The sequence below is a fragment of the Osmerus mordax genome, chromosome 26 (genome assembly GCF_038355195.1).
Source record: "Osmerus mordax isolate fOsmMor3 chromosome 26, fOsmMor3.pri, whole genome shotgun sequence".
Classification (NCBI taxonomy): Eukaryota; Metazoa; Chordata; class Actinopteri; order Osmeriformes; family Osmeridae; genus Osmerus; species Osmerus mordax.
The window spans coordinates 3,536,416-3,563,739 of record NC_090075.1 but is presented as its reverse complement, the minus strand read 5'-3'; the positions used below and the strand labels follow the sequence as shown (position 1 = coordinate 3,563,739).

The 27,324-nt window shown below is 46.1% G+C and overlaps 1 protein-coding gene across 3 annotated transcripts; it reads right to left on the bottom strand.

Moving 5' to 3' along the window:
* Positions 1-216: 216 nt before the first annotated feature.
* Positions 217-18,084, bottom strand: tbl1xr1a (TBL1X/Y related 1a). Of its 3 annotated transcripts, XM_067229750.1 has the most exons (18): positions 18,064-18,084; positions 17,838-17,914; positions 13,777-13,831; positions 12,640-12,702; positions 7,671-7,773; positions 7,036-7,181; positions 6,333-6,552; positions 5,783-5,915; positions 5,123-5,264; positions 4,964-5,027; positions 4,744-4,841; positions 4,510-4,570; positions 4,209-4,330; positions 4,016-4,090; positions 3,784-3,911; positions 3,283-3,448; positions 2,977-3,078; positions 217-2,801 (listed from the first exon to the last, which is right to left on the bottom strand). In XM_067229750.1, the coding sequence occupies exons 5-18, from the start codon at positions 7,726-7,728 to the stop codon at positions 2,775-2,777; spliced, it is 1,542 nt and encodes a 513-aa protein (XP_067085851.1). In that variant the 5' UTR covers positions 7,729-7,773; positions 12,640-12,702; positions 13,777-13,831; positions 17,838-17,914; positions 18,064-18,084; the 3' UTR covers positions 217-2,774. The 3 variants fall into 3 exon arrangements, with proteins under 3 accessions (XP_067085851.1, XP_067085849.1, XP_067085850.1); XM_067229748.1 differs by having other exon boundaries at positions 17,838-18,081; XM_067229749.1 differs by lacking the exon at positions 13,777-13,831 and having other exon boundaries at positions 17,838-18,081.
* Between the last annotated feature and the right edge of the window lie 9,240 nt (positions 18,085-27,324).

Genomic DNA, 27,324 nt, shown 5'->3' with positions numbered 1-27,324 from the left:
CAAATTTACTTATGTCTGTTTGTAGATGAATATACACACTGTACACCAGCATGTCCTTCTCAGCATGAATGTATTTAACACAAATAAACACATGGAATTGTAAATAGACATTTTGCTTACACTCACCCACACATTCACACCCACCTCACCAATACAAACTTTTGACATATGGCTGTTAATGTTACATGTCTCCAATACATTAAGAGTCAACGTCGATTAATATCAAAATATATTTTATTCTGGACTTTTTTTCTGATCTGATTCAAATTACAACAGATCGATGCGATGCAAGTAGAACTTGCAAAGAAAAAGACAAAGCAAAGTTTGACTAGAGAAACCAAGAGTTGGGTGGTGTGGACAGTCATGATACTTTGTGGAATCCCCCCAAAAAATACTAATCATTCAACTGGAACAAACTGTACACGATTATCTTCAATAAATCAATTTTCAACTCAGTTTTTAAAACCTACAAAGAAATATGAATTACAAAAGTTTTGTTTTTTTTCTTTCTTTTTTTAGAGTACAAAATGCCTTGGGAGGGGGGGGGGGTCATCCACACCCATCCTAACGGGGACTGTTAGTAGTCCAGGTCGTGATTACGAAGGATGAAAGCACGCACAAGGACAGTTATCATGACGGTTATCACAACCCCCATCGCCTTCCTGCATGCACAGTGATGTCCAGATGGTGACCTTTACAAGACACTGGCCTCAGGACAACTGTGTGTAATGTAGAGGACAATGGGACAGCACATGGTATGAGATTAGACAGGAACACACTGCTGGACTAACAGAAAGAAGCATACTCGATGAAATGGTGTTGTGGTACCCACTCAATATGCTTTCTTCTAGACCAGGAGTTTGTTCTCGGTCCGGGCCATCTCATCGCTAATTTGAGGCCCAAATCTTTAAAAAATCTGTATTAAGCCAATCTCAAACTAAAAGACAAGGTTCTGGTTTCCCTGGCGATGAGTTGGACAAGTCTGAGACGTCAAAATGTGTCTGTGGAGATCTTCTGTTCTGAATAAATAGACCAGGCTTGCGCCGTGTTCCGGACTAGACCGTCTTCTATGAAGATCTTCTAGGGTCGTTTTAGCCCGGAAATAGACTTCATCTATCTAGCCACTACCTTCCCACAAGTACAGAGAGAATACAGTAACTTGTGACCCCCCCCCCAAAAAAAACAGAGAAACGTTGCCATGGCGACTGATCCCCTCTGATTTTGCTCAAACCCATCGATAGCTTTGATCTGTGAATAGTTCAACTACATGAAATTCAGCACAATATCTAGAACGAATCGGTGAATGATAAAGTTGATCCAATTGCAAATTTAAAAAAAAAAACGCGTTGAATGTCATAGTTTTGGGTACATGTTCGGGGAGAGACCCAACACTGGCTGACACGGCTGCAACACATAGTGTTGTTTCTGAGTTCTCCTCGTACGCAGATATTTCGAAGCAACCTCTAAAAAGGTAGCGACGATCACAGACATGCGTGGTGAACTCCCAGGTTCCTCTAAGACGTTAGTCCGACTGCACCCACGTTTTTCCCTCAGGGAACTTGTGTGGGACAAAGATTAGAGAGTTGTTTCGTCATTTGGTCGAGAAGGTGAAATTAGCTTGGCTAATAGTGGCTGTCCAGTTGTCAAACGTGATGGATGGTCTGTTGGTGCACCAGAACATGCACATTTCAATTGCATCAATCTGTCACACAGCCTTCCCAGTTGTCGTTAACAAATGTTTCTCATTAGAAAAAGCTAACTTAAAGCAAGTCTTTAACTCTTCATCTATATAAGGGTGCCTGTTTGACCGGTGAACCGCAACGCATTGTACATTTCACTTCCCTCACACAGGACAGGGAACAACCATTGGTTACTCTTTCAACCAATGACATGCTGGATGTTTCCAAGTGGCAGCTCTGGCCGTACATTAGTCTGGGGAATCATGGATATATTTCTAGCTCCATCAATAGTGCGCAAAAAGAGCCATGTCAATGGTTTTAAAGCATCTAGGTGTACAATGCATCTTTTTTCATGTGTGCCCATGTCGTTTTAGTAAAGAATCCATTTCTCCTTCTGAAGAAAACAAAAAAAAACTACTGCATTTAGATGTCAACCGTAAAACCGATGGATGTCAACAGTAAAAACTACAATGTAAAAATGTAGACAAATGAAAGGGGCTGGTGAGTCTGCACATTGTATTTACCCCAAAAAGCAGACATCCATGACGTGTATGTGTGTGTGTGTACAAAGAGGATTCCTCCACCATGCAGCTGTGACTCCTACCCCCTCCATCAAATGAAAATTTCGAAAGTTGAAATAAAATAAACATTATTTTAAAACCTATCCAGTTGCCGGGCTGGGAAAGCTGATATGTCTGCACACAGAGACTGAACTACAAACAAAGATTAAAATCTTTTTTTTGTGTTTTTGTTTTGATGAGCATGGTTTTTAAAGATCAAAAAAAGCAAAATAGCTTTCAAATTTTGGTACATATACGGATCTGTTTTTTCTTTTTTTTTCAGTTCTTTTTTTGTGTCTGTGTCCTTTTTCATGTCTCTGTTAGGAGTCTCTGCACAAATAGACACCTCCTTCCTTCCTTCCTGCTGGACCTGCTGTGTCGGGTGCTCGTTTCCTGTTCCTGCTTCCTGCTTCCTGTCTGTAGTGGGCCGGCCATGGGTCTGGGGGGCGTGAGTGAGCAGTACATGGGGCAGGGACAGTCATTTTGGCTATGTACACATTCATAGTCGGTCCATGGCTTCCAACAAGCAGCAGAACTATTTCCGAAGGTCTAATACACAAACCTGGAAACAAAAGTAACAATTTTAGCCAACGTTTCTTTTTTGGGGCACATTTTCACAACTTTGAAGGTAAATAAATTAAGGGGTCTAAGGCTGTATTTCGTTCCCATAGCAATAGAAACAAGGTTGACATGTTCAGAAGTGGGTGCAGAGATGATGAGGGTTGATGGGTACTTACAGATCCATCTGACGCACTGGCTCCCACTTTATCTCCTGCTGCGTTCCAGCACACCTCAAATATGCCCCCTGTCCCTCTGTAACTGTGAACTAAAGCACCAGTCTGAGAGAGACACAGCGAGAGAGAGAGAGACACAGAGAGAGACAGAGAAAGAGAGAGAGAGAGAGAAAACAACAGAGGTCAACACTGTATTCGAGTAAACAACTTTCGTTTCTTTCAAGAGATCAACACAAAACGTTCTCACATCCCAAACAAAAACAAATGACACCACGCCGACGCGCGGCTGGGCGACCGGAGCCCCCGTACCTGAGTGTTCCAGATGTGGACACACTTGTCGAAGGAGCCGCTGGCCAGGTGACGCCCGTCTGGGCTGAAGGCCACGCTGTAGACGGGCTCCTGGTGTTTGGTCAGCGTGTGGATGCAGATGCCCCGGTCCACGTCCCACAGGCGCACGGTCGAGTCGAACGACGCGCTGAGGAGGGGGGAGAGAGCGAGACAGTCGGTGTCGGATTCGCCTTAAACGGCGTCCGGGATGTAACAGGGTAGGTAGTGTTCTCTCAATTAATCACTCGTGACAATCATGACAGGGAGTCGGTGGCTGAGTGGTTAGGGAATCGGTCTAGAACGACGCCGGTTCGATTCCGGCCGTGCAAAATGACGTGTCCTTGGGCAAGGCACTTCACCCTACTTGCCTCGGGGGAATGTCCCTGTACTTACTGTAAGTCGCTCTGGATAAGAACGTCTGCTAAATGCAAATGTTTATTGATTGACTTGTGATATTTCACAGATGTGTTCCCCCCGGGTTACCTGGCGAGCATCAGGTTGGCGTTGGGGTTGTTGGTCCCAGGCCCCGTGGGGCTCCACTTGATGGTGTAGATCTCCTTACTGTGGGCCTGCAGGTCGTGGACACACGAGTCCTGCTTCATGCTCCAGATCTAGAACAGACAGACAGGCTCTTAGCGGGAGCCAACAGCAGACTCAGGTTGCCAGGTTTGGTGCCACAGCAGACTTGTCAGGGTTGCCAGGTTCGGGTGCTCACTTTGAGGGTCATGTCGTCTGAGCAGGAGGCCAGCAGGTTACCAGTTGGGTCCCATTTGATTGCATTAACTTCATTCTGGAGGGAGGAGATGCACTTTAGTGAAGGCCGAGAGGAGGCACGCGAGAACACACACACGCAGGGTTAAGACTCACACACACACACGTGCAGAGAGCCGGTAGCAGGGCGTACTCACTGTGTGTCCCTGGAATGTCTTGATGGGCCGGTCCTGGCCCAGCTTACATACGTGGATGCACATGTCTGTGCTGCAGGACGCAAACGTGTTGTTGCTCTGCCAATCCACATCTAGGGCAGGTGCTGTGGGCATCAAGGAGGGGAGGGGGGGGAATGAGGGGGAGGGGGGGGGAGGAATGAAGGACACACAGGGAAGGGGGGTGATCGATATTCATGTCGTCAATAAACAGACCCATTTACAGAGATCGGAAAGGAAGGTTTTGTCGTATCGTGTGCACTGCTGTGAAATCCTGCTCCGTTACCTGAGTGGAAGGGAAACTGCTGCTTGGCTTCTCCTGTGTGAGCGTCCCAGATGATTGTCGTCTGGGGGAGAGACACGCAATATCAAAACCGGAGTACTTCAGACTGTCATAGTTTCTACAGTATCATCTAAGCTGAAAGACGAAAGGAAACCGTTTCAAAAGTACCTCACAAGCAAATTACCCAGCCGAAAGAACAAGGGGGAAAAAAGTGTTTGAAATATAAATAAGACTCACCTTATCGACACCGGCACTAAGGATGAAATTGCCTTTCTTATTCCACTTCAAGGCAAAGATGGGGCCTTTGTGTTGGCCTAATGTGCTGGCCAGGTTACCTGGAGGCCACAAAGATCATCTGTGAATTCTCATCACACGGTTTCAGATTTTGCTTTTACGCGGTCAGTCAAGCTATAAGAGGTTATCTGAGATTTAGAGGCGGGTGGAAGTTGCGACTGACCATCTTTTGTCCATATCCTGGCGAAGCCGTCATACGAGCCTGTGGCCAGTAGTGTACCTTCACTCTGTCACATGACGAAGGGAGAGCTCATTAGAGGGTCATTCATTGGTTAAAGGTGTGTGTGTGTGTGTGTGTGTGTGTAAGCAGCACTGCTCGTACATTCCAGTCTAGCGACGTGACGTCCTTGTTGCTCGGGACATCCTGGCCCCCCTCCCGGATGCAGTGGCGCAGCACCAGCTGGGTGGAGCTAGACGTGCTGTTCTCACTCAGGTTCCAGATACGGGCCGTCGAGTCCCCGGACCTGGAGGAGGAGGAGGAAGGGGGTCAGATCATTCTGGAACAATCCAAAACATCAGAGGGACTAGCTAGCAGGGGTAGGCAATCCTGGTCCTCAGAGGCCGCTGTCCTGCATGTTTTAGGACATTCATTTGAATCATTTACATTTAGTCATTTAGCAGACGCTCTTATCCAGAGCGACTTACACTAAGTACAGGGACATTCCCCCGAGGCAAGTAGGGTGAAGTGCCTTGCCCAAGGACACAACGTCATTTGGCACAGCCGGGAATCGAACTGGCAACCTTCAGATTACTAGCCCGATTTCCCTAACCGCTCAGCCACCTGACCATCCAATCATGTGTGCTGGAGCAGGGAAACATCTAAAACATGCAGGACAGCGGCACCTGAGTACCAGGGTTGCCTACCCCTGAGCTAGAGTGAACCCCAAAGAGAGGGAGAGCACAGTGCAGTGAGAGGGAGTGCACAGTGAGAGACAGGGAGGGAGACAGGGAGGGAGGGAAGGAGGGAGGGAGGGAGACTGACCCGGAGGCGAGCAGGTCACTGACAGGGTTCCATGCGCAGATGAAGACCTCTGACTCGTGTCCTCTCAGGACCATGGCCTTGTTCTGTGGGATCTCCACATCCCCGTCCACCTCCATCATGTCTGCATGGTTGTCTGGGGAAAGCACACCTGTCAGCACTACACAAAAACAGTTTGGTATACCACCTCAGAAGTATATACTCGCTAAATAAGTATACTACAGTAGAAGTATATATTCACTAGCTAAGTATGCTACAATAGTATACACTGACTAGCTGAGTATGTGTTCAGAAAAGTTGAAGCTATGCAATGGAGCCAATGAAAAAAGAGCCATGTGACCGTTGCATGCCTGTGTGTGAACTGTGGAGAGTGGTTTCGTTTAAATGATTAGGTAGCACAACATGCTGACACACAACTTTGTGACCACCATGATGTTTTGTCTCCTTGTGGGCCCGCCGCAAGTAATAAAGCTTTCTTAACTTCTTCACCGACTGACTGCGCAATACTTGATATTAATATTTCTTACAGTATGCTACAGTAGTATACACTCACTAGCTAAGGCGTGGGCTCCGTTTTCATCCCCGTTGGACGTGTTCTCTCCGTTCTTGGGGTTCCCCTGCAGGTTCCCCCCCGAGGCCGGGGGTCCAGATGCCGTCTGCTGCTGGGCCAGCTTGTCACGGTATGCCTGCTGGCGTGTCTGGACCACGTCGGGCATCACCGCGTCGATGAGCGACAGAGACTCGATGGGCCGCCCGTCAAACAGCGTTCCATCCTTGAGAAGACGAGAGGGGGGAGGGTTTTAACAACACCACACTCTACTGACTGGACCATTACACCAGGAAATAATAAAGATACATGTGAAAAGTTTCTTGTTGCTTTCAGTATTTAGAAGAAAAAAAACTAGTATTATAATGATAGTTTATGTATTAATATAACTATTTATATATATCGCTCATACACACACACACACAGAAAAGCATAACATAGAAAAGTGTTTGTGAGAGAGGTGTGTGTGTGTGTGTGTGTGTGTGTGTGTGTGTGTGTGTGTGTGTGTGTGTGTGTGTGTGTGTGTGTGTGTGTGTGTGTGTGTGTGTGTGTGTGTGAGAGAGAGAGAGGTGTGTGTGTGTGTGTGTGTGTGTGTGTGTGTGTGTGTGTGAGAGAGGTGTGTGGGTGTGTGGGTGAGAGAGAGGTGTGTGTGTGAGAGAGAGAGGTGTGTTTGTGTGAGAGAGAGGTGTGTGTGTGTGTTTTGACTCACCTCATTGATGCTGACCTCAGCCTCTACGTACTGCAGGCCCTTCTGGATGATGGAGATGAGAGCAGCAGGGGGCACTAGCGCGCCGTTGATGTTGGACTGGCTGATGTGGCTCTCTATGCCAAACGTGAACGCAGAGTGGGAAAACCCTGAGGGGGGAGGAGGGGGGGGGGGGAGGAGGAGGGGGTGGAGGATAAGGGAGGAGAGGGGGGAGGGGGAAGGGGGTGGAGGATAAGGGAGGAGAGGGGGGGGAGGGGGAAGGAGTGGAGGGGGGAGGAGGAAGGGGGGAGGAGGGAGGGTTGAGAAGCAAAACATTTCACAATAGAGTCCCAAACCACAATTCAAACCACAGTAGGGATTTAGCCTGATGTTTTTATGTTACTATAGCCATGTGTAAAGCCTGAAGATGAAAACAACATTATTATTTAATATATAAATAACAGATTAAAAAAACTGCACCACAAAAACTATATTTATGAATCATTATATTTCTCCTTTTTACTTTTATTCATTTCACAAAGCTCTGATGATGTGGTGAAAGAGAACTACAACAAATATTTTGTAGTTCTCTTGAACTTGAGCCGTCTGCCCCCCCCGGGGGGGGGGGGGGGTTGTCAGGGCGCTGTCGTCAAGCATACCTGACTCCTGTAAGTATCTGTACACCAGGAAGTTGACCTCATCACTGCTTATGCTCATCTTTACACCGGGTTACACCATGAGGTCAGCACACAGGACACTGGCCTGGAGAGAGAGAGAGACAGAGAGGAGAGAGAGAGAGAGAGACAGAGACAGAGAGAGAGAGAGAGAGACAGAGAGAGAGAGACAGAGAGAGAGAGAGAGAGACAGAGAGAGAGAGAGAGAGAGAGAGAGAGACAGAGAGGAGAGAAGGAAGGGGCGAGAAAGAGATTTTTTTATTTAAGACCCAGTCATCATGTCATCCTTCAAACAGCAGAATGCACTAGGATCTGGGGGAGGAAATGCACCTCCCCACACTGTCACTGTTCAGCGTCGAGTAGCACTGTTCTCGGTCAGAGGTCAAAGGGGACCCCCTCGTTCCGCTGCTGACCAACACTGTTCACACAACAGACACGTGACATACTGAACTGAACCCTTCCCCAGAGTGTACCTTCCACAACAAAAAGCTTGTAGTTCGGGAGGGTATTTTGTGTGAAATGTGCATTAGAGACCCGGATAAGACGTTGCAAGACTCCAAAGATCTTTGGGCTATCTCACCCTAGGGAAACTGTTTGACAACAGCAATGCTGTGTGTGTTCGCCATAACAAGGAGCAGTACCTAGGGCCGCCATGCCACTGCAGTGGCGCTGTTGAGTCGTGAACCGAGCCAGGATCTCCTGTGTTGACAATGGGAAGGTGGGGGATGGGGGAGCGAGGGAGGGAGGGAAATCTCTCCCTGAGCTCAGCCCTGACAGATAGCCTACCACAGCCTTGAACAGTGCAGCTTGACTCTCCTCGGTGGAGTTAGAGGACTGAGAAAGCACTGATATGGAAAATTAGGGCCACAGCCAAATTCAAGATATTCTTCCCCCTACCAGTGACGCCAGTGGCTAATGCTTCTGAACACAGAAGTATTCAATACAAAAGTATTAAATGCAGTCAAAACGTTGAACACAATCGATAATCGTGATGGCACTTGTTTGTCATTTTTCAACAACAAAAAATGGAACATCCCATAATATGTCTGCTTGTGTCCAAGCTTTTCGGCTGGACCTGGCTAATGAAGATTAGCCTTGGATCGGAGCCATGATGGCACATTACATACAGCAGCTCTGCGTTCTAGAGATCAACGCCCGTGAGCTGCCTCGGTTGCCCTGACTACACAACTACAATGCCACCTCGGCCCAGTCGAAGCGGAACCCCCCCCCCCCCTGCTTTGAGCCGCGAACCAACATCGCAGGTCGGAGCCTTGGGAGGGTAGAAAGGGGCGTTTTTCCAACCACATAGTGTTCATAATTAGAACCAGATCCTATAACTAGGCCAGACCTACACTATCTGCTGAGCAATCCCAATCATGCCACACTTGGACAAATCCAGGCTCCCAGCCAGCCCTTCCAGAGAGGAATCTGTTGAGGGAGGAAGGCATCTGCTCTTAAGAGACTGTCGAGTTCTCATTTCCATGTCAGGACATTGCATAACTACCACTACTAGCTGCACTACGCTACATTCTAAAACAAAAATAATTCCAGAGTGATCACATGTGTTTTCCTGTTTGAAAGGACACTCTGCTATATCATTTGATACCATATCATTTTGGTTCCTGGGGAAATGGTGCCAAAGCACCAATCTGTCATTGACTAAATATTTTTTTAAGAACTATAGGGGTGTTTTAAAGGGTTGGGGTCAGTGAAGTCATACAACCCTCTATGATTCTGTTTCAACACCTTGAGATCACATGCTATCTCAAACATTCCATATGTAGGCTAGGCATAAGGCAAATTAGAAGTATTTTCTTATTTCAAACCAAGCTATGTTATGAATGTGCTGTTGAACCAACAGCAACCTTATCTATACGCTTCCAGAGGGAACCCTGGTTAGATCTAGAACCTTCTGTTTGGAACCCAAAATGGCAATTTCTTACCTAAAAATGATTCTGTGTGAAACATGAAAAAATACCTTTTTGGACTGTTCTACTGTCAGGTAAAGACATGTATACAATCCTTTTATAGAGCATAGGATGTGGTTTAGTTGCAAACAGTGACTGAATACTCAGTCACTGCTGTTTCCACTCTAACAGAGCGTTTGGTATGTTCATTCCTTTTTCATGGCCATATTTCAGGCACGAGGTGGTGCATATCTATTTTGAGAGTCCCTAGCACAGCTGTGGAGACACGAGAGCGAGAAGGAGAGGGCGAGAAGGAGAGGGCGAGAGAAATAAAATCTCACTTTCCCTTCCTGTTGAATACATCTGCTGTTTTGTCTCTGTCTGTGTCAGGTGACACGAAGCAACTTCACAGTGGTGATGCATCGATTGATTCCAGTCGTTCAACTAACGATGATCTAGATTCACACCTTATCAACCCAGTGATGGGTCAGACAATAGCTTTGTAGTTTTTCTGAGTTGCACTGGTCTTTTCCAAACAACGATTAAAAACAAAACGACAGTTTGCGCACTCACCACAGTTCATTAACCCGTATCCTCGAGACGTCTCTTAGACGTGTCAGAGTTGTTTGACCACATACAGTAAACTCCCTAGTTAACCTGAAACTACAATCTCCAGAGGCATGCTTAGTGCAGACCACACTAGTCAGACAGTACGCTACTCCACCCTAGCAGTTAGTCAAACATGATTTCCCTGAAGGCCAAATGCATGCACACTAAATAGATTAGCTCCACAGCTTCAAAATGTACCAACAAAAAAAACGGCAACCCAAACCGTGCCCCCGTCATTACATCACGTCAGATGCGACTATTAAAACAGATATCAAAGCCCAGGCTGCCTGATCAGTCCACTGGGACAGGGAGGATGAGCCGAGTTGATTACAACCACATGCTTGCTTGCAGCCTGGACGTGTCCCTACAGATTGAGATAGATGGGGTACGCATAAGATAGGTTCACCGCGAGCTACATAGCGAGCCATTGCATCCAATAACCAGGCAGCGAAAACTAACTGGTCTACAGGTTGGCCAATGTGTAATATTTTACTGTGAGATTAATCTGCAGTAGTGGAAATATTGAACCAGCAAGGGAAGACTGTCGATTTTCAGAGAGCCTCACTTCATTTCTGAGCTGTTCATGTTTTGTAGCAGCCTTCCAATGAGAGCACGCCAGACTCTACATTTAAAGAGCTACATAGCAATTACGCTGCAAAGGGAAACCACCATTTTCTGTTTAGAATGCTAGAAACACTGTAGGGTACATTACCCTCCTCCCCCACCAGCAGGACGACGTTCGGAGGTGACAGATGGCACTAGCATGCATGTTAGCATGTGTGTGTCTGCCGTGTCAACTCCCGGGTCTATTTGGACACGGGTCACCGAGGGCATAGTCACATGTGCTGCTACTGTAATCCCACTGCCTCTGCCGCCACGGTAGCTCGTATCAACAACCTAACGAGGCTGGCGAGGCTACCAAAAACAACCCGCTGTCTGGGAATCTAGATAAGGCTAATAACGACACACAGGGTGGCTAGTATAAACCCATTACTTGGCTACCAAGACCACCGCAATGCCTGGGAAGCGAAACGTGATGGCCTGTCTGGTGACAACTAGCTGCGGAGCTTTGCTAAACTTTACCAAACGGATTGGGACACTAGTTTAGATCAACCAAACAGAGGAGGGGCCTAGCTACACTGCTCTTGTTTATGATTGCTAGTTTTAGACTTCCTCCACGATAAGAGTCGTCCATGCACCTGATAAGCACCATTTAGTAAAGTGAGTAGTCCTGACCGTGGTGATCTCACTGCCATTGCTGGTTATAGTCCTTTTCACCCACAAGGGCAGGCTGCATGTCAGAGAGATTAGATAGGAGCCATTTCAAAGAGCGGTTCGCTCTGCAACTCAACTCTCTCTTTCACTCTCTCTCTAAAGTGAAGGTCACAAACGGAGAGGTTACTTTGGGACAAGTTGCTCGTGTAGGTGTGAAATTTTGAAGGCTGTAATGATGGGTCGGAGCCAACTAACGCACCCAAGTGCCTGACATATTTCTGTGGTATTTCAAGAGTAGGACATGCAGTAAAATGCAGAAGCAACCTACCACAAGCGTCTAGTCAAGGATATACATGAGATATACATAAAAATAGACTCAGCTTCATCCATTTGTACAGACTTGCATCAAACCTCTACAGATTTGTATGTATTTTTTTAGGTGCTCTGGTGTGCTGTTTCATAAACCCTTGTAATCCCTCCCAGACATTTGATCGCATTTATGACCTTTACATATGACACGCTGCATTACATGAGCTAATATGTGTTTTCAAATCAGTACCACAGTCAACTTAACTGGTAACCAGCAGCGATATTCACTCAGTGAAGACTTAATTTCTTCAAATGGAACACCATGCAAATAATAACATTCACCCTCCACCTCCAAATCAGTTTATCTTTGTCTCCACTGTAGTTGAACCCCGCCATCGTTCAGCTTTCAGCAGGAAACACCAGTTCCAGTTCCTTATCTATAACAATCTGCCTGTGTGGTAGGCTATGCAGTTTGGCTGCCATTGTTCCTTGTCTCACTGCATGACAGACGCCTAGGCTTCATCCATATGCTACAGCACAAAGGTCAAGCAAGACACAAAGTAATTGAAAGAAAAGGAACAGATAGGTGAAAAAAAATCAACAACAACACACCTCACCTAGAAACAGCAGAACCCTCCAACAGAGAGGGAGGGGGGGGAGGGGGGGAGGGAGGGAGGGAGGGAGGGAGGGAGGGAGGGAGGGAGGGAGGGAGGGAGGGAGGGAGGGAGGGAGGGAGGGAGGGAGGGAGGGAGGGAGGGAGGGAGGGAGGGAGGGAGGGAGGGAGGGAGGGAGGGAGGGAGGGAGGGAGGGAGCTGACATCATACGGGTGAAGCTGTGCGCCTAGCAATAAAATAGCGGCTGCGATACAAACACAAACGGTTGATTCATGGATCAAACGTCTACAGAAGTCTTACCACAGCAGCAGGTCTATCTTCTCCAATCTGTTCTGTAGGGGTGTAATCCCAGACTCTCAGCACCTGCAAGGACAACCAGGGAGGTTAGAGATATGCTACTCAACTGACAACTGACTCAACTGATACATTACTTTCAAAATAGTGCTGAACAACAAGCTCAACAAAGACAAACAAGTAGAGACCATATATACTGTGAATATTTCTCATGAACATTACCATAACAATTACAATATTTGAGAATTTTCCAAAAATCCATGTTTGACACTATCTTCACATGAATTGCCCAGACATGCAGTATCTCATACCGTTGCTATGCAAGCACATTTTTTAACACAGAATAAATGTAGGCAGGTCCACACTTGCAAAGTTATCTGTTCAATCTTTGTGGTACTTTGGCGTTTAGCTGAGAGCTATTTACATTTCATCTCACATTTTTAACTCACATTTTTAAACTGGATTTATTCACATAAAACATAAATAATAGTGTTACGTGGAACACATTTTGATGCGGAAAAAGCAAGCTGCAGGTGACACAATGATTGAGAGGCTTACAGTCCATATCCTGAGGGGAATGGAAAGAGCACAAACATATTTTATGTAAATTAAGAAACAATAGGCTGTATTGATTACACGCTGTAGAGATTAGGGCAAGGCAAGGTAAGGTTTAATTTTAGTAAGACTTCAACCTGACTCGATCCAGATTTTTTGTGAATTACTTCACAAACACACTTTCTTGAAAGGCAAACATGATTGGGGTTTGTCCTGTATTCAGACTATTTGTCTGCCATTGGAACAAGGTTTAACTGCTTATATAAAAATAATAAGCAAAAGCTTCCTTTGGTAAAACCAAAATCATTTACATCTCAGTTGATAGTCCCCTCTGACTCACTGTTAGCAGAGTTATATTCAGCCTCAGGCACTCAGTTTCTTTGCAACTGAATGAAACATTCAGCAAGCAGGGAACTTTTGGTCTATGCAAACTATTTGCAACCCATAGCCTATATGGTATAACATGAACAATTGGAGCATTCAGGGGGAGCTCAAGGACAACTGTCTACTATGGTATTGTTTGCCGTGCTATGGCAGTACCATAGTGGCTGAACTTCGAACAGGGTGAACTTGAAATGGACTGCTTACCATGTGACCGACTGTCATTCAGATTGACTGGCAATGCCAATATTACGTCTTCACCCTGAGGAGAGACAAGACAACACACCATTCATCGACTGTCCCCATTAAAGCCCTATTTAAAAATTAAAGTAAAATGAAAGTCAGCTGCAGCTAAAGACAAGCAAAAATACTTCTTTCCCACAATCAGAGTGAGCAAGGTCCATAACAGTTCATCAGGGGTAAATATCTTACACTTGTACATTCATCATGCAGTTATGAGTATATTGGTTGTGATATGATAAATCCATTAATTTGTTGTCCTAATACTGGGGCTGCTGTATGAAAGCCTGTCGGCTTGACAACAGGCCCCCAGTTAGGCCTGCAAGCCGCCAGCCCATCCCCAACACCTTCCCCAACAATGTAGTACAGACCATGAGGATTGTATTACACTGGCCATTCACCAATCCCGGATACAATGCTTGAGCTCATCAGGCAACTTGGCCAGCGAGACAGGCTCCGAGAAAGAGGGAGAAAGCAGGTCCTCCCGTGGACCCTCACGACATGTCAACCAAACGCACACACCCTTGGCCAGCATTTCCATGGTTACCATCTAATCGAGAGAAGGGGGGTGGGGTGGGGGGTTACGCAACTCCAAATAGACACATGAAAGTGTGTCATCTTTCTGTAATACCCATTTACACAACTCCCATCTTTAGGAAGTGAGCTGTAGGGGCTTGACGTTTGCACGGCCTGTGGAGTTATGACAACCATGGAATTACATGGTCTCTCAGTCAAGCTCAGGTTCAAAATCAAACTAAATTCACTCTTAATGACTGAAAACGAATACCAAGATTAAATCACCCTTGTATTTCTAGAAGAAGAAAAAAAAAATCCTCAAAGCAACACAGCCATTAGGAAAGGAAGGAAGCAGTGCTTATCTTATTTGCAACCTTTGTGTTAGCTGTCAAAACTAAGGGTACCAGAAAGCTCTGGACCCCTTAAAAGCATAATGAAGCTTGTAATACAAAATGGCCTTGGCATTCACATCAGACCCCTGCTTCTGCCTAGAGAAGAAACAAAAAGGGACCCACAAGCTAAATCTCTTTAAATAATACCACATCACAACCCCCAGCAACTAGTCTCATGTTCACGCTGTATTGATCTCTTGACATTTGGGTAACATATGGGCCATTCAGTTCCATTAATCCAGCAAGGGCTGCCTCTGAGCTTGGACTGCCTTCACATGCTGCCACAGAGATTTCCATCTCAATGCCACTGGCCTGATACATGGAGAATAAACTAGTAATTAGGAGAATATAATGGTTAGTCAAATACCAGGCATTACTGGATCAATGGATGGATTTCATGCTGTGAGGTATGGACTACAGTCACACATACAGCAAAATAAACTCCTCTATTTAGGGTAGGAGGAACATGTATATCTGGGTTTGTAGCCTGGAAAAATTGATGATTTGTGATTGAGTCATTGGTCTAGCAAAAATAGATAATTGTTTCAAATGTATGCAATGTTTAGGAGTTACAAAAGAATCTGGTGCCATCCAGTCATCAAATTCTCCATCCTGTCTTTTTTCACATGCTTATCTTTTATCATTTGCATCAGACGCTCAAAGTCAGAAATCAACCTGCAACGTTTGATCTCAGCCAATAAAATGTATGAAAATACCAAACCATAAACAAGCTTTTGTGTGGCCACAGAAACATTGCACAGTGGCCATTTACACAACAAGTTTTATTTTCTCATCTGTATTTAAGGTTCCCCTTTGCCAGTGCATTAGGACCATAAAAGAGAGGCCTCCCTTCACTCACATTTTAAAGAAACGTCAGAAAATCAACTCTTCACATTGTTTTTTTTTTAGGACAACACACATGGATAGTCCAGAGTTAGACCACATCCAAAGTCAACAGAATACCTTCCATAGAGCATGAGCTTATTTCCAGGTAGCACCACTGACTAGCCAGAATCAACATAATCAGGAGTCAGGTGGCTGAGCAGTGAGGGAGTAGGGCTTGTAATCAGAAGGTCGCTGGTTCGATTACCGGCCGTGTCAAATGACGTTGTGTCCTTGGGCAAGGCACTTCACCCTACTTGCCTCGGGGGAATGTCCCTGTACTTACTGTAAGTCGCTCTGGATAAGAGCGTCTGCTAAATGACTAAATGTAAATGTAAATAATCCTACAGTTTATATTATGGAAAGTGAGTATAGAATAATGCTTGAGCCACTGTAAACCATTAGCCCACAGCAGAAAAACAGGTAGGCGGATTTGTAGTTCACACACAAATGACTATTACTGCCCCATATAATAGTCAAATATAAGTCAGTCAGTTTCTTATGTGTGTATTGTTGGGCTGTGCCTGGCATGGCTTACTATCGAGTAACCACAAAACCAGTTTGACACAAAACCGGGTCTTGCCATTGACGTTACTGCAGCAGTTAGGAGACTAGCTAGCATTGATACTTCAAGGATCCAGCCTTGTAAAAGAAGGAGGGGCAAGGCCCTAGGCTCAGGGGCATTCTTCAGAATGTTGAACTTGACCCCAGGTCATCACACACACACGCACACACACACACCCACACATACACAAAGCTGGGGATAAAGGGGCAGAAAGCCTCTATGTAATCTGTAGCCAAAGAACTTGCGGTATTTGAAACAATTTGGTCAAACGTCATTTGAATTCTTAACCGAGACACCTCTTAAAGGCTGTGAACTCTGAACAATCCCAAGTCTTCTTTAATGGGAGGACCGCCATCCAAACCTATGTGCAACACTGTAGTGAGTAATAACAACCAACAACAACATAAACAGTGGAAAAATGAATCCCTCTACAGGATAGACAGACACCTACGGTGGAACTATCTGTTCTGTGGGTCCTTCAGAGACTGCCTAGTGGTATCCTAGCTTTCCTCCCTTCCCCCACTCATTCCCTCTCTCTGTGGACATACACACTGTCAAGCACCAGTTACATAACTGTGCTACTACTCCAAACGAATGCCAGCTAGCTAGGCCTCAAGAAAGACACATCTCTGATTAAACCAGCTGGCCAGTGAAACTTCACGCCTGTGATAGTTATTTATTTATTTTAAACAAATGCGTGTTTATGGGAAATGACACCACGAGGACGAGCAACGCAGTGTTGATTACAGTAAATTGAACTGATCCGAATAAACATTCAAATGCATCATGTGTGCGACCTCAGAAACCAACACGCTCTTTGGATAGCTTCAACCCTAACCACATTTGACATAAATAACACTGACTGGATTATATTGTCTGTTTTGCTTAAACTAAGCCACATAACACACGTCTTGCGTCACTATACTTTTGGGGTTAATAACATTGTGACACATTATCAATCTAGCTACACTATTTAGAGCTTATTGGTGAACCTAGGTTACAGTGTCATCAAATGGAGCTAGCTACAGTAGCGAGGCCAATGGCTCTGTCTGTGATTCTAACTTCCCCTCCCCCACTCCGTAGCTTTGAAAGTGCCAGCTGCATGTCACAGTACAAACTGTCTCATAAGCTCCATTTTGTTTGTAAAATAGACTTTAGGCATATAAAAGTCACCAGTAAATGTACGTGTACTAGTTAAAAAGTAAAATATCCCCAACATGCTTGTAAATGCGTGATGTCAAGCTAGGCCTAGTTATTGCAACTGTAGATGCTTCTAAATTGTACAGTAATGGAGCATTAGTTAGCTCTAGCTGACTGGCTAAACAAAAATAATTTAACTACTCTAAAAAGGACAAAGTTGGTGTTGCTTAGTCTTACTACAAAGCTAGAAAACCTTGTGAAGTTGTAGGAAGCAAGCTCTCAAATCCACCGCGCGCATACTGACACACACTCAGTTTCAAACAAACACACACACACACACACATTCATGCATAAGCGCGCGCACACACACGCTCACGCTGCCCATCCCCCACCTAGTGAAATCATCAAAATAAACGGCCAAAACAGTTCATTAACTGTGCCAAATGACCATTAAACGGTAGTAATACATCCATACGAGTCGTGGTATATTTTATACGAACCAATACGCCGTGAAAAGCCAAGAAAACACTTACTTAAATATCCAGATCACACAAGGGGTGTCTTCTCTCCAGTGCTCCTTATATGGGATCTCCTATTGCTCCGCTATTCTCTATAATATCGTCACAATAAAGCGTTATAAAACCAATCCGAGATAGCGACTTGGTAGATAAAATCCCAATTGAGCGATGTGTTTAAATTGCATAAGTGTATAAATTGATAAATCCCTCTAAAAATTAGAAAGAAGAGCAATTGGGGTACATTGTAAGGTTGCTTGCTAGTGGAGAAAGAGCCAAAACGTTCAGAACCAGCCAACGGCTTCAGACGCTGAAACACCGAGGAGGTGACTCGACAGGCGAAAATGAGGCAGGCCTAGGCAATTTCTCTCTGCAGCTCTAGAAGCCGTAGGAAAGACACACAAACATCAAAATGGGTGTCGCAGTGTGAAATAGTATTGCCTGCGTTGTTTGAAATGTTTTTTTGTTGTTGTTGTTTTTGAAAATTGTGACTGAATTATGATATAACCACATGAGTTTGATCAAAATCGGACATTTGTGGACGTTTCCATAGTCAATACTTATGGTTGTGTAGAAAAAAAAGACATCACTAAAAAGCATCATTGTTGTCATCTAGCCTACATAAATATGATTTACTATATCCTACATTAATGGCAAAAATACAATCTATTCAAATAAAATTACAAATACCATAGGTATCCATTAAGAAAATACAGCCCTTAGGTTACTCTCTAATTCCATTTTCATTTGACATTTTTCAGATTTATTTTTTAAAACACTTAACCTAGATGTGGATTAAAAGACACAACGAATATTTATCATATATTACCTCAACCTCTACACTGCAGAAAGTACTTACATTCTTGTATTTTAAGGCATGATGTTTTTTAAATAATAATCATTTCCCAGAATTTACGTTGGGGGAGGGGCAACAATACACCAATGAGTAATACGATGTATCACCTTTTCCTGAAATGGACAGGCATGCACACATGCACAAACACACAACACAAAGGCAGGGAGTACCCGGCATGAATGTAAATAGTGCCTGGAAGTGGACAGGGACTGGGGGAGTGTCGAGAGGCAGAGAGCTTGAATCTCACGAGGCACCTCTGGGCAGAGCACAGGCAGATTAATGGGCTATACACACACACACACCAGAAAACGGGAAGTCTGTGTGTGTGTGTGTGTGTGTGTTAGTGTGTGTGTGTGTCTATCAGTGTCAGCATGGCCATCTCTCTGTCCTACTCTGTGGGTGAGACGGAGAGAAAGGAGGCAGGGAGGGATAGGAGTATTGTCCTTGTTTTCACTTAGCCATATCTTCTTAATGAGAGTCCTGGGTCTGGGCTCAATGGGCCTCCCCAGGAGGAGGGTGGCCCAGCCCTGCCTGACCCTGAGCCTCCATACAGCATCTCTCCAATGAAGACGTCCTCCCTAGGTCGTTAGTTACCCCCGCGCACAATGCCCACCATTGATCACCCCCCACACACTCACGTACACACACACACACACACACGTGTGCCCATCCCCCACACTGACAGCCAGACATAACCTCTATGTTTAAAAGGAAGCTATCTCTGGCTACCCGTTCTGCTTTGAAGGCACAAGCAGTTCAGCATTAGCATTGTAAATGCTGAAACTCTTTCTGTGTGCGTGTGTGTGTTTTGGTTTTGGGAAGGGACACGTACACACACATGTTGATACAACTGCCTTTTCTGTGTCTGAATAAGACGCGCTGCCTCGAAAAAAAATGCACATGGCTTTGTGACAAAGCTGCGTTAGACCTCATCTTCATGAAGTGCTCTGTAATTGTCTGGTTTGGGTAGAGGTATGATTTAAGCATAACCTTAATCATTAGGATTGAAACTGCTGCTGCGGATAAGTGATTAGATTATTCCAGAGTGCCAGAGAGAGAGACAGAGAGAGGGGGACAGAGAGAGAGAGGGAGGGAGGGAGTGCAAGAGAGAGAGAGAGAGAGAGTTGCATACTCTACAGTCTCTAGTCAATACGCTGTGAGCCAGGCCTGTGATATTTCTGCATCGATCTGAGAACTCTCCTCACATTAACATTTACAAATGGGACATCTGCTTCAGCCTTGTGAGAATGTTCCTGAGAAGACTTGAGATAGCATCTCAGGACCAGGGGAGGGAGAGAGGCTTTACAGTGCACGCCAAGCCAGACAAAGGAACTAGCTTTTTAGGGCTAACTATGATGGTAGGCAGTTCTCATTCAATGCCATAGCAAAAGGAAAGCAAAATCATAGCTCTTGTTAATATGAGGAATTATGTTTCAGAAGTGATTCCACCCCAGGATTAAACAACAGTTAATATCTTACAACGGATTTAAGACTTTGCTGATTATAAGGGACACATTCAAAGATAAATACGATGACTGTAAATTTTTCCAGTCACTGCCTTCATAAACCTTGCCAATAAACACCAGAATAGGGGACACTGAATGTTTGATATATTGTATACTGACATGTCTCAATGTTGTGACATAACTCAATGGATGAAAAATCATCCCAAAGACTTGTAATGTATAATGTATCAATCTGTAGTACTTCTACAGATGTGAAATGAGGCCATAGAAGGAACTCACGAGGCACTTGAGTACTGTGCAGTGTTTGTTTAATGTGTGGTGGGGAATGAGAGAGAGACAGTCTTGCATCTCCTCCCCCTTTCTCGCTCTTTCTTCTCGCTCCTCTCTCCCTCGTCTGAATCTGGACTGGGGTTTTGGCAGCAACAGACAGGCATTTCCTGTAGAACACCTTACGTAATATGTAATTCAATATTTCCGTCTTAAAAAAAAAACATTTGCACCCCATCCATTCAGATAAAAAGTCAGGAATTATTTTTAACGGTCGACAGACACATGCGTCTTTCTGAGCGCGGTGTCAATTTCAACTGCCATATCGACATACCCTCCTTCCATAGCTACCATGGCTGTTTCTGCTGCTGGCCATTCCCATGGAGTTTTCCTTCTGTCAGACTGTAGAGGGGAGAGAGAGATTATTGTAAACTATTTAAGAGCTGCGCAGCAACTGGGAGAGATTATGTCTGCGGAAACGAGTCTACTGGATCCCACCCATCCCCCACGCTCGCTTGTAAACTTACTTTTGCCTGGCAGGTCACTGACTGCAATAGATAGAATCCACCCCACCCCCTATCCCTTTGCTCAGTCATTCAGACCTGGGAGAGTCAATAACAAGCTGACATCATCATTGGTTTGTACATTACAGTGCCGCTCTCATACTACCCACCATCTTCTAAGAAAGGAGCATGGCACATCTTGTAAGTGTAGCCAGAAAAGGATATGTTGTTCACATGGGGCAGCGAGGGTGAGATAAGGGAGGTTATTGTAGAGGAGTGGGGGAGGGGACAGGCCTGCCATAACCTTCTGTTGGAACATACTAGACTAGCTACATTTGGAAATAGGCTACTATCTCACGCATTCTTTCCGAGGTAGGGCATTATGTTTCACATGAAAGCACACATGAAGCACTGATAATGTTCATCCAATATGTGTCAATGATAAGATATGTTGCAGTTTATCCTTACTGATACTGTTTTATTTGAACACTAGACGTTGGGAATGGTTTCAAAATAATTCTCAATTCATCCCCGTTTCATCTAAATAGTTTCGGGGTTATAGGGTAAACCATTCAAGAAAGTCTTTTATTGGAAATCATAAAAATCTGTCACCGGTTTTAAGTAGGCTACTGTAAATTATAGTACCGTCAAGAGGCAGAAAGGAGAATGGCAGAATAGTAAAAGTGGAAATAACACACAAACACACACATGAAATAGGCTACACAACATTCCAATCAATTAGCTGCAGTTGGACAAAATTGCATTCTAGCCCTGTAGCTTGTTGTTTTAGCCCAACTTCCTGTGAAGGAATCTCAGCCCTTTCATAGCAGCCATCCATCCAGTCAGCCAACCATCCATCTTGACAGGCAGCCATTTATCCATCCAACCAGCCAGCCAGCCAGCCTACCAACCATCTATCCATCCAGCCACTAGCCAGCCAGCCATCCATAAATCCAGCAGCCAGCCAGTTGGAGGGTTTGAAGTAGCTAATATATCAGTAGCAGTCCAGAGCTGGCTCTAATCCCATCTCTCTCCCTCCACTGAAAACGACTCAGGAATTTCGCTACGTTCTGGTCGAAAATATAGTCTGCATATTGGGCTCTCTCTGACAAGTGTAGAACGACATCTGTGTAAAATGTTAGTGCTTGTAACTGGAAGAAAACATTATTCCAGTGAAAGTGTATACAGTATAGACTACGACATTCTTCTGGTGTTGATATAATTTGCTATTTTCTTCACAGTGCTGACCAGACACCCATAATCCACTACTGTAGTTTTCATTTGCGAGAGGTAGGCAGTTCATTGTAACAGTGTGCTACAATCGATTCCAATTTTCTCTGCTGGTGTGGGGTCTGAGGTCCTAGCACATTAGAAAACGAACCAAAACTGGGTCTGTGGCTGTGAGAAAACACCTCACAGGATAATAGTGACAACATCTCGATTCATACAAGGCACAAATTCCAGACTGGGGCTCTTAGGAGACTGACATGAAAATACGAAGATGCTTGCAGATCCATGTGTATTGTTTGCATTGTTACTTAAAATACCACTACCCCTGAGCTGAATGGAGACATCCATATTCATCTGCCATCCCGCACCACAGAAATGGGTCTCAATCCACCACAACCAATCAGTGTCCAGCAGGTCACTTCCTCTTTCCTGCTGCCTGGGTTTGTGATTAGGTAGTGAAGACTGAGCGAGCGTGTGATTGGCTGGGGGTGGAAAAGGAGAGCTGAGACGGAAGTGAATGATTGGCTTCTTGCCAAAGAGGCAGTGCTGGAATAGAAGGCACTCTCTGGAGTGAGGAGAGCTGAACTGTCATCCTCAGACAATCATCACTGGAGAGAAACTAATAGAGCTGAACCATTTTCTCTCTCTCTCTCTCTCTCTCTCTCTCTCTCTCTCTCTCTCTCTCTCTCTCTCTCTCTCTCTCTCTCTCTCCCTCTCTCTCTCTCTCTCTCTCTCTCTCTCTCTCTCTCTCACTCTCACTCTGTCTGTCTCTCACACATCAATCAATATTTACAGATACATGCACACACATACACGCACGCAAGCACACACAGTGAGGGAAATAAACATTAGTATGTGTTCTTTATGTCCTGAGTTCTTTATTTTCAGCTTTTTATGTTGTGAGGGTTGCTGAGTGGGCAGAATTAAGGTAATTTCATGGCTGGCTGGCCCAGACAAGGAGCTGTTTGCATTCTTTGGTACCATGGAGGTAGAAACCACTCGTGATAAATGGACACCACTGTGTGAGTGTGCGTGTGTGTGTGTATCTGTACGCTTGACCATGTTTTGTGGCAGGAAGTTTAGAAATCATATTCACTGTGTAGTGTGCAACAAATACAGAACAGGTTACCGGTGAGACAGCAGCAACAACAACAGGAAGAGGAACAGAAACTGCTGACAGGCATTACACAACACAAACCCCTTCACCAGGAACTTGAAGAACTGACATCTAATCACACATTTACATGGACATCCACCAGACCTGGGTCTGTTCGTAGGCAAATACAGATAAATACTTGAGGTAAGCTTGATTCAACCCCCCATTACAATCGCGAGTGAAACAAGTGTCCCCTGAAGGACAAACTAACAAACCCCAAGTCCTCTCAAGTAGATCTATGACTTTCACTCTGGCCCATCTCCCATCCAGCCTGTCTGAGTGTTCAAGAAAGATGGGGAAGGGCTATTTTCAACAACCCAAGTCAACCCAGATGTTGTGCTCAGGTTTGACCTAGTTTGCTGTGAAACCGAATGCATTTAAGCTGCTCTCTGGTGGATTCCCAATTAAAGTTGGTGATGTGGTTGTTTTTCTACCACGGATAAAGAGCAGGCTGTTCCACGGCTGTGGTGAACGAACAGGGGATGAGAGAAGAAAGGCCAAAGAGTGGGCGGAGGAGAGGAAAACGCAGGATGATTAGACAGTTTAAGAGGGAACCTGTTTGCCGTGCATATTCAAGTTCGCCTGGCCCCCCATGGTACGACACGATTCGTTCCAACTCGCTATCGGAGGAACTTCGTCACGGTCGTTGTGAGATATCTCAAACGCTTCACCGTGGAGTGTGTGTGTGGGGTGGGAGGGGGGGTGTGTGTGTGGGGGGGGGGGGGAGGTAGAAGCTACCTTCACCAAGCTGAAGGAAGCCTCAAAGCCCCGCGACGGACCACAGCTCACATGCTCACACAGTAACTCCTTGAAGAAAAAAAAAAAAACGTCATGCACGTCATGAATTGCTACCAGGGGAGGGTATGTTCAAGACTTCTCTTTTAGCCTCTAAGATGTGTCCCCATCGCCCCCCCCCCCCCCCACCCAACCCCCCCGTTACCGCTTCCCTACTAAAGGGGGAGTCCTGAGACATGGCGTGTCTCTTTAAAAGCATCTAAACAGCAGGCTGAACGTCTCCAGTGGAGCGTGCTCCTGTCATAACAAGCCGTGCTGCATGAGGAGGAGGGGCGTGGGTCACGGCGCTCAGGAAGTGTTCCGGACGTTTCCGTATGTGTGTGTGTGTCTGTCTGTCCGTCTGCCCGTTGGTGACATCAGTGATCCGTCGTCATAATCGACCTCACCATCCTGTGGGCAGAAACAGGACACCTCTCTCTCTCTCTCTCTCTCTCTCTCTCTCTCTCTCTCTCTCTCTCTCTCTTCTCTCTCTCTTCTCTCTCTCTCTCTCTCTCTCTCTCTCTCTCTCTCTCTCTCTCTGTCTCTCTCTCTCTCTCTCTCTCTCTCTCCCTCTCTCCCCCTCCCTCCCCCTCCCTCTCCCTCTCCTCTCTCCTCTCTCTTTCCAACCCCCTTCTCCCAACACACAAAGAAGTATCCCTTTCACATTCTGAGCAACTCTCTCCAGCCCCCCTGACACCCCCCCCCCCGCTCTGAGCAGAGTTGCTGCCACAGCAGCCCCCCCCCCTCCCCTCCTCCCCCCAGAGGACTGCCTGTGTGGATACACACTAGTCAGAAGGGCTGCAGAGCCAAGGGTGTTTTCACAGTGCGGCAGAGATGAAAGTATAACAATAGACACCCAACCCCCCACCATAAACACACACACAGGCACACACACAGGTGCACAGGCACACACACACACAGGCACACACACACACAGGTGCACAGGCACACAACACACACACACCCATGCAAGCACATGCGCAGACACACACACACACTCAAACACACGCACACACACACGCAGGCACACCCCACGGGGCTGTGAGGCAGCGGCATCAAACACAAAGCGACAGTCTCTCACATGGCTCTTTCAGCTGCCTCTATTTCTCTCTCAAACACACACACACACACACACACACATACAATCCATGCAGGGAGGGAACGACCCAGCGGTAAAAGGCTGGCGGAGGTCAGAACAGGAGATGATATCAGATCAGTGTGTTATAGCATGACTTCCCTGTGCCAAAGATATCCTTTCTTCTGTGCTGTGCTGTTTGCTGTGTGCGTGTGTGTGTGTGTGTGTGTGTGCTAATAATAAAAATACACCAGCCAATGTGGGTTAGGGTTTAGAATTTAACTCATGTCGTCTTTCTCTTGTCTTCTGTGGCAGGAGCTGCTTAGTGTGTTTGCTCAGCTTAGCAACGGAGGTGGGAGGAGTATGTGTGTGGGGGTGTGTGTGGGGGTGGGGGGTGTGTGTGTGTGTGTGGGGGTGGGGGGGTGTGTGTGTGTGGGGGTGGGGGTGGGAGGTGTGTGTGTGTGGGGGTGGGGGGTGTGTGTGTGCGGGTGGGGGTGGGGGGTGTGTGTGTGTGGGGGTGTGTGTGGGGGTGGGGTGTGTGTGTGTGTGGGGGGGGGGGTTGGAGACAACCACACCATCCTTTCACAAAGAAGAACCCTTTTTCCAACCGTCAACCGCGCTAACCACACAGGAGAATCACAATAGTCCCTCAATCTCAACACCTCTAGCAGGAGAAACTCCTACTCCACATGTCTGGGGTCAGGTCACATGGTCTAGTGTGAACTAGTTTGAGTGTGGTGGTTGAAGTTTAGATCCCAGAATGGTGGATGTTGGATGTGGTCTGAATCTGTTGTGAATTGGATTATACTGAGCCCTCATGAGGTTTCTCCATGCAGTGTCACACCCTGACAGTGTTGATCTGGGGCCACTGGACACACCTCCCAGTCACACCTGCACACGCCTGTCACCTCTGAGTCACATCTCTCTCTCTCTCTCTCTCTCTCTCTCTCTCTCTCTCTCTCTCTCTCTCTCTCTCTCTCTCTCTCTCTCTCTCTCTCTCTCTCTCTCGCTCTCTCTCTCTCTCTCTCGCTCTCTCTCTCTCTCTCTCTCTCTCTCTCTCCCCTCTCTCTCTCTATCACGTGCTCCACAGCCAAGGCAGAGCAATGAAAAACTAGGTTACAACAACAACACTGTTATGAATTACAGGGCAGTGACAGAGAGAGGGAAATAAAGAGAGAGAAAAATGGAGAGATAGAGTGAGAGAGAGAGAAATATCGAGAGTACAGCAAAACATCTGCTCCTGCTTAGATGTTTAGCATGCCATCCCACTGACACATTTACAGCCTCCATGCGTAGACTCACTGGGTTGTTCGCATCTACGGGCAGACTGATACTATCGTAAATCCATAAAAATATTGAATCTAACTGCCGGCTATTTCTTCTCAGCTTTGGAAGAGGGGTCATGCGCAAGGATGAATGGCCATTCTGTGTAATAATCATACCAGCAATCTCACTGTGATCTAGTTCTCCCTCCCTGCTTAGTTTTATGTTAATAAATTGGTCCTGTAATGATGCTGATGTCCGCACGTGTCATGTGTTTCTCACGAAGGCCTCACATTCACGTTTTCACATGGTCGAAAGAGACCTGTGACATTTCGTATTCTCAACGGGCTAAGAATGGATGAGCATCATCTCCTCTCCGTATTCAGTATCTGTAGAATGATGAAGTGCATTCTGGGTGCTGGTGTGTGTGGGTGTTCCTGCATGGGGGGCCTCGATGGTCCCGGTGTTCCGCACGGAGCGCTCGTCACAGCTCAGCCCAGTCCGCCGCCAGCCTCGAGCTTCTGTGATGCTGCTTTACAAGTCTGACAGCCCAAACGGGCGAGGCTAACGGCGAGGGGATATCGAGATATTTCATACGACCACAGCGACAGCCCTGTGCGTATAACGCGTGCGCGTGGAGGACGGGCGTACGGGAAGTAGAGATGAAGAGAGAGGCACACAGACGCGAGTAGCCACCGGAGCTTCCTTTAGTGGTCGGCCGTGCGGTTCCTTTGATCTTCCTCCCCGGTAATCAGAGTCTTCACCGGTGCCAGGTGCTCTGAAGCTTTCCCCTGGCAGACCTCACGCGCCAGCAGGTCAACATCCACCCTAACCGCCTACCTGTCATCCGGCTGAATGAAGCTAGCGTGGTTTATAGGTGTGGCTGTGTCTTTGTGTGTGTGTGTGTGTGTGTGC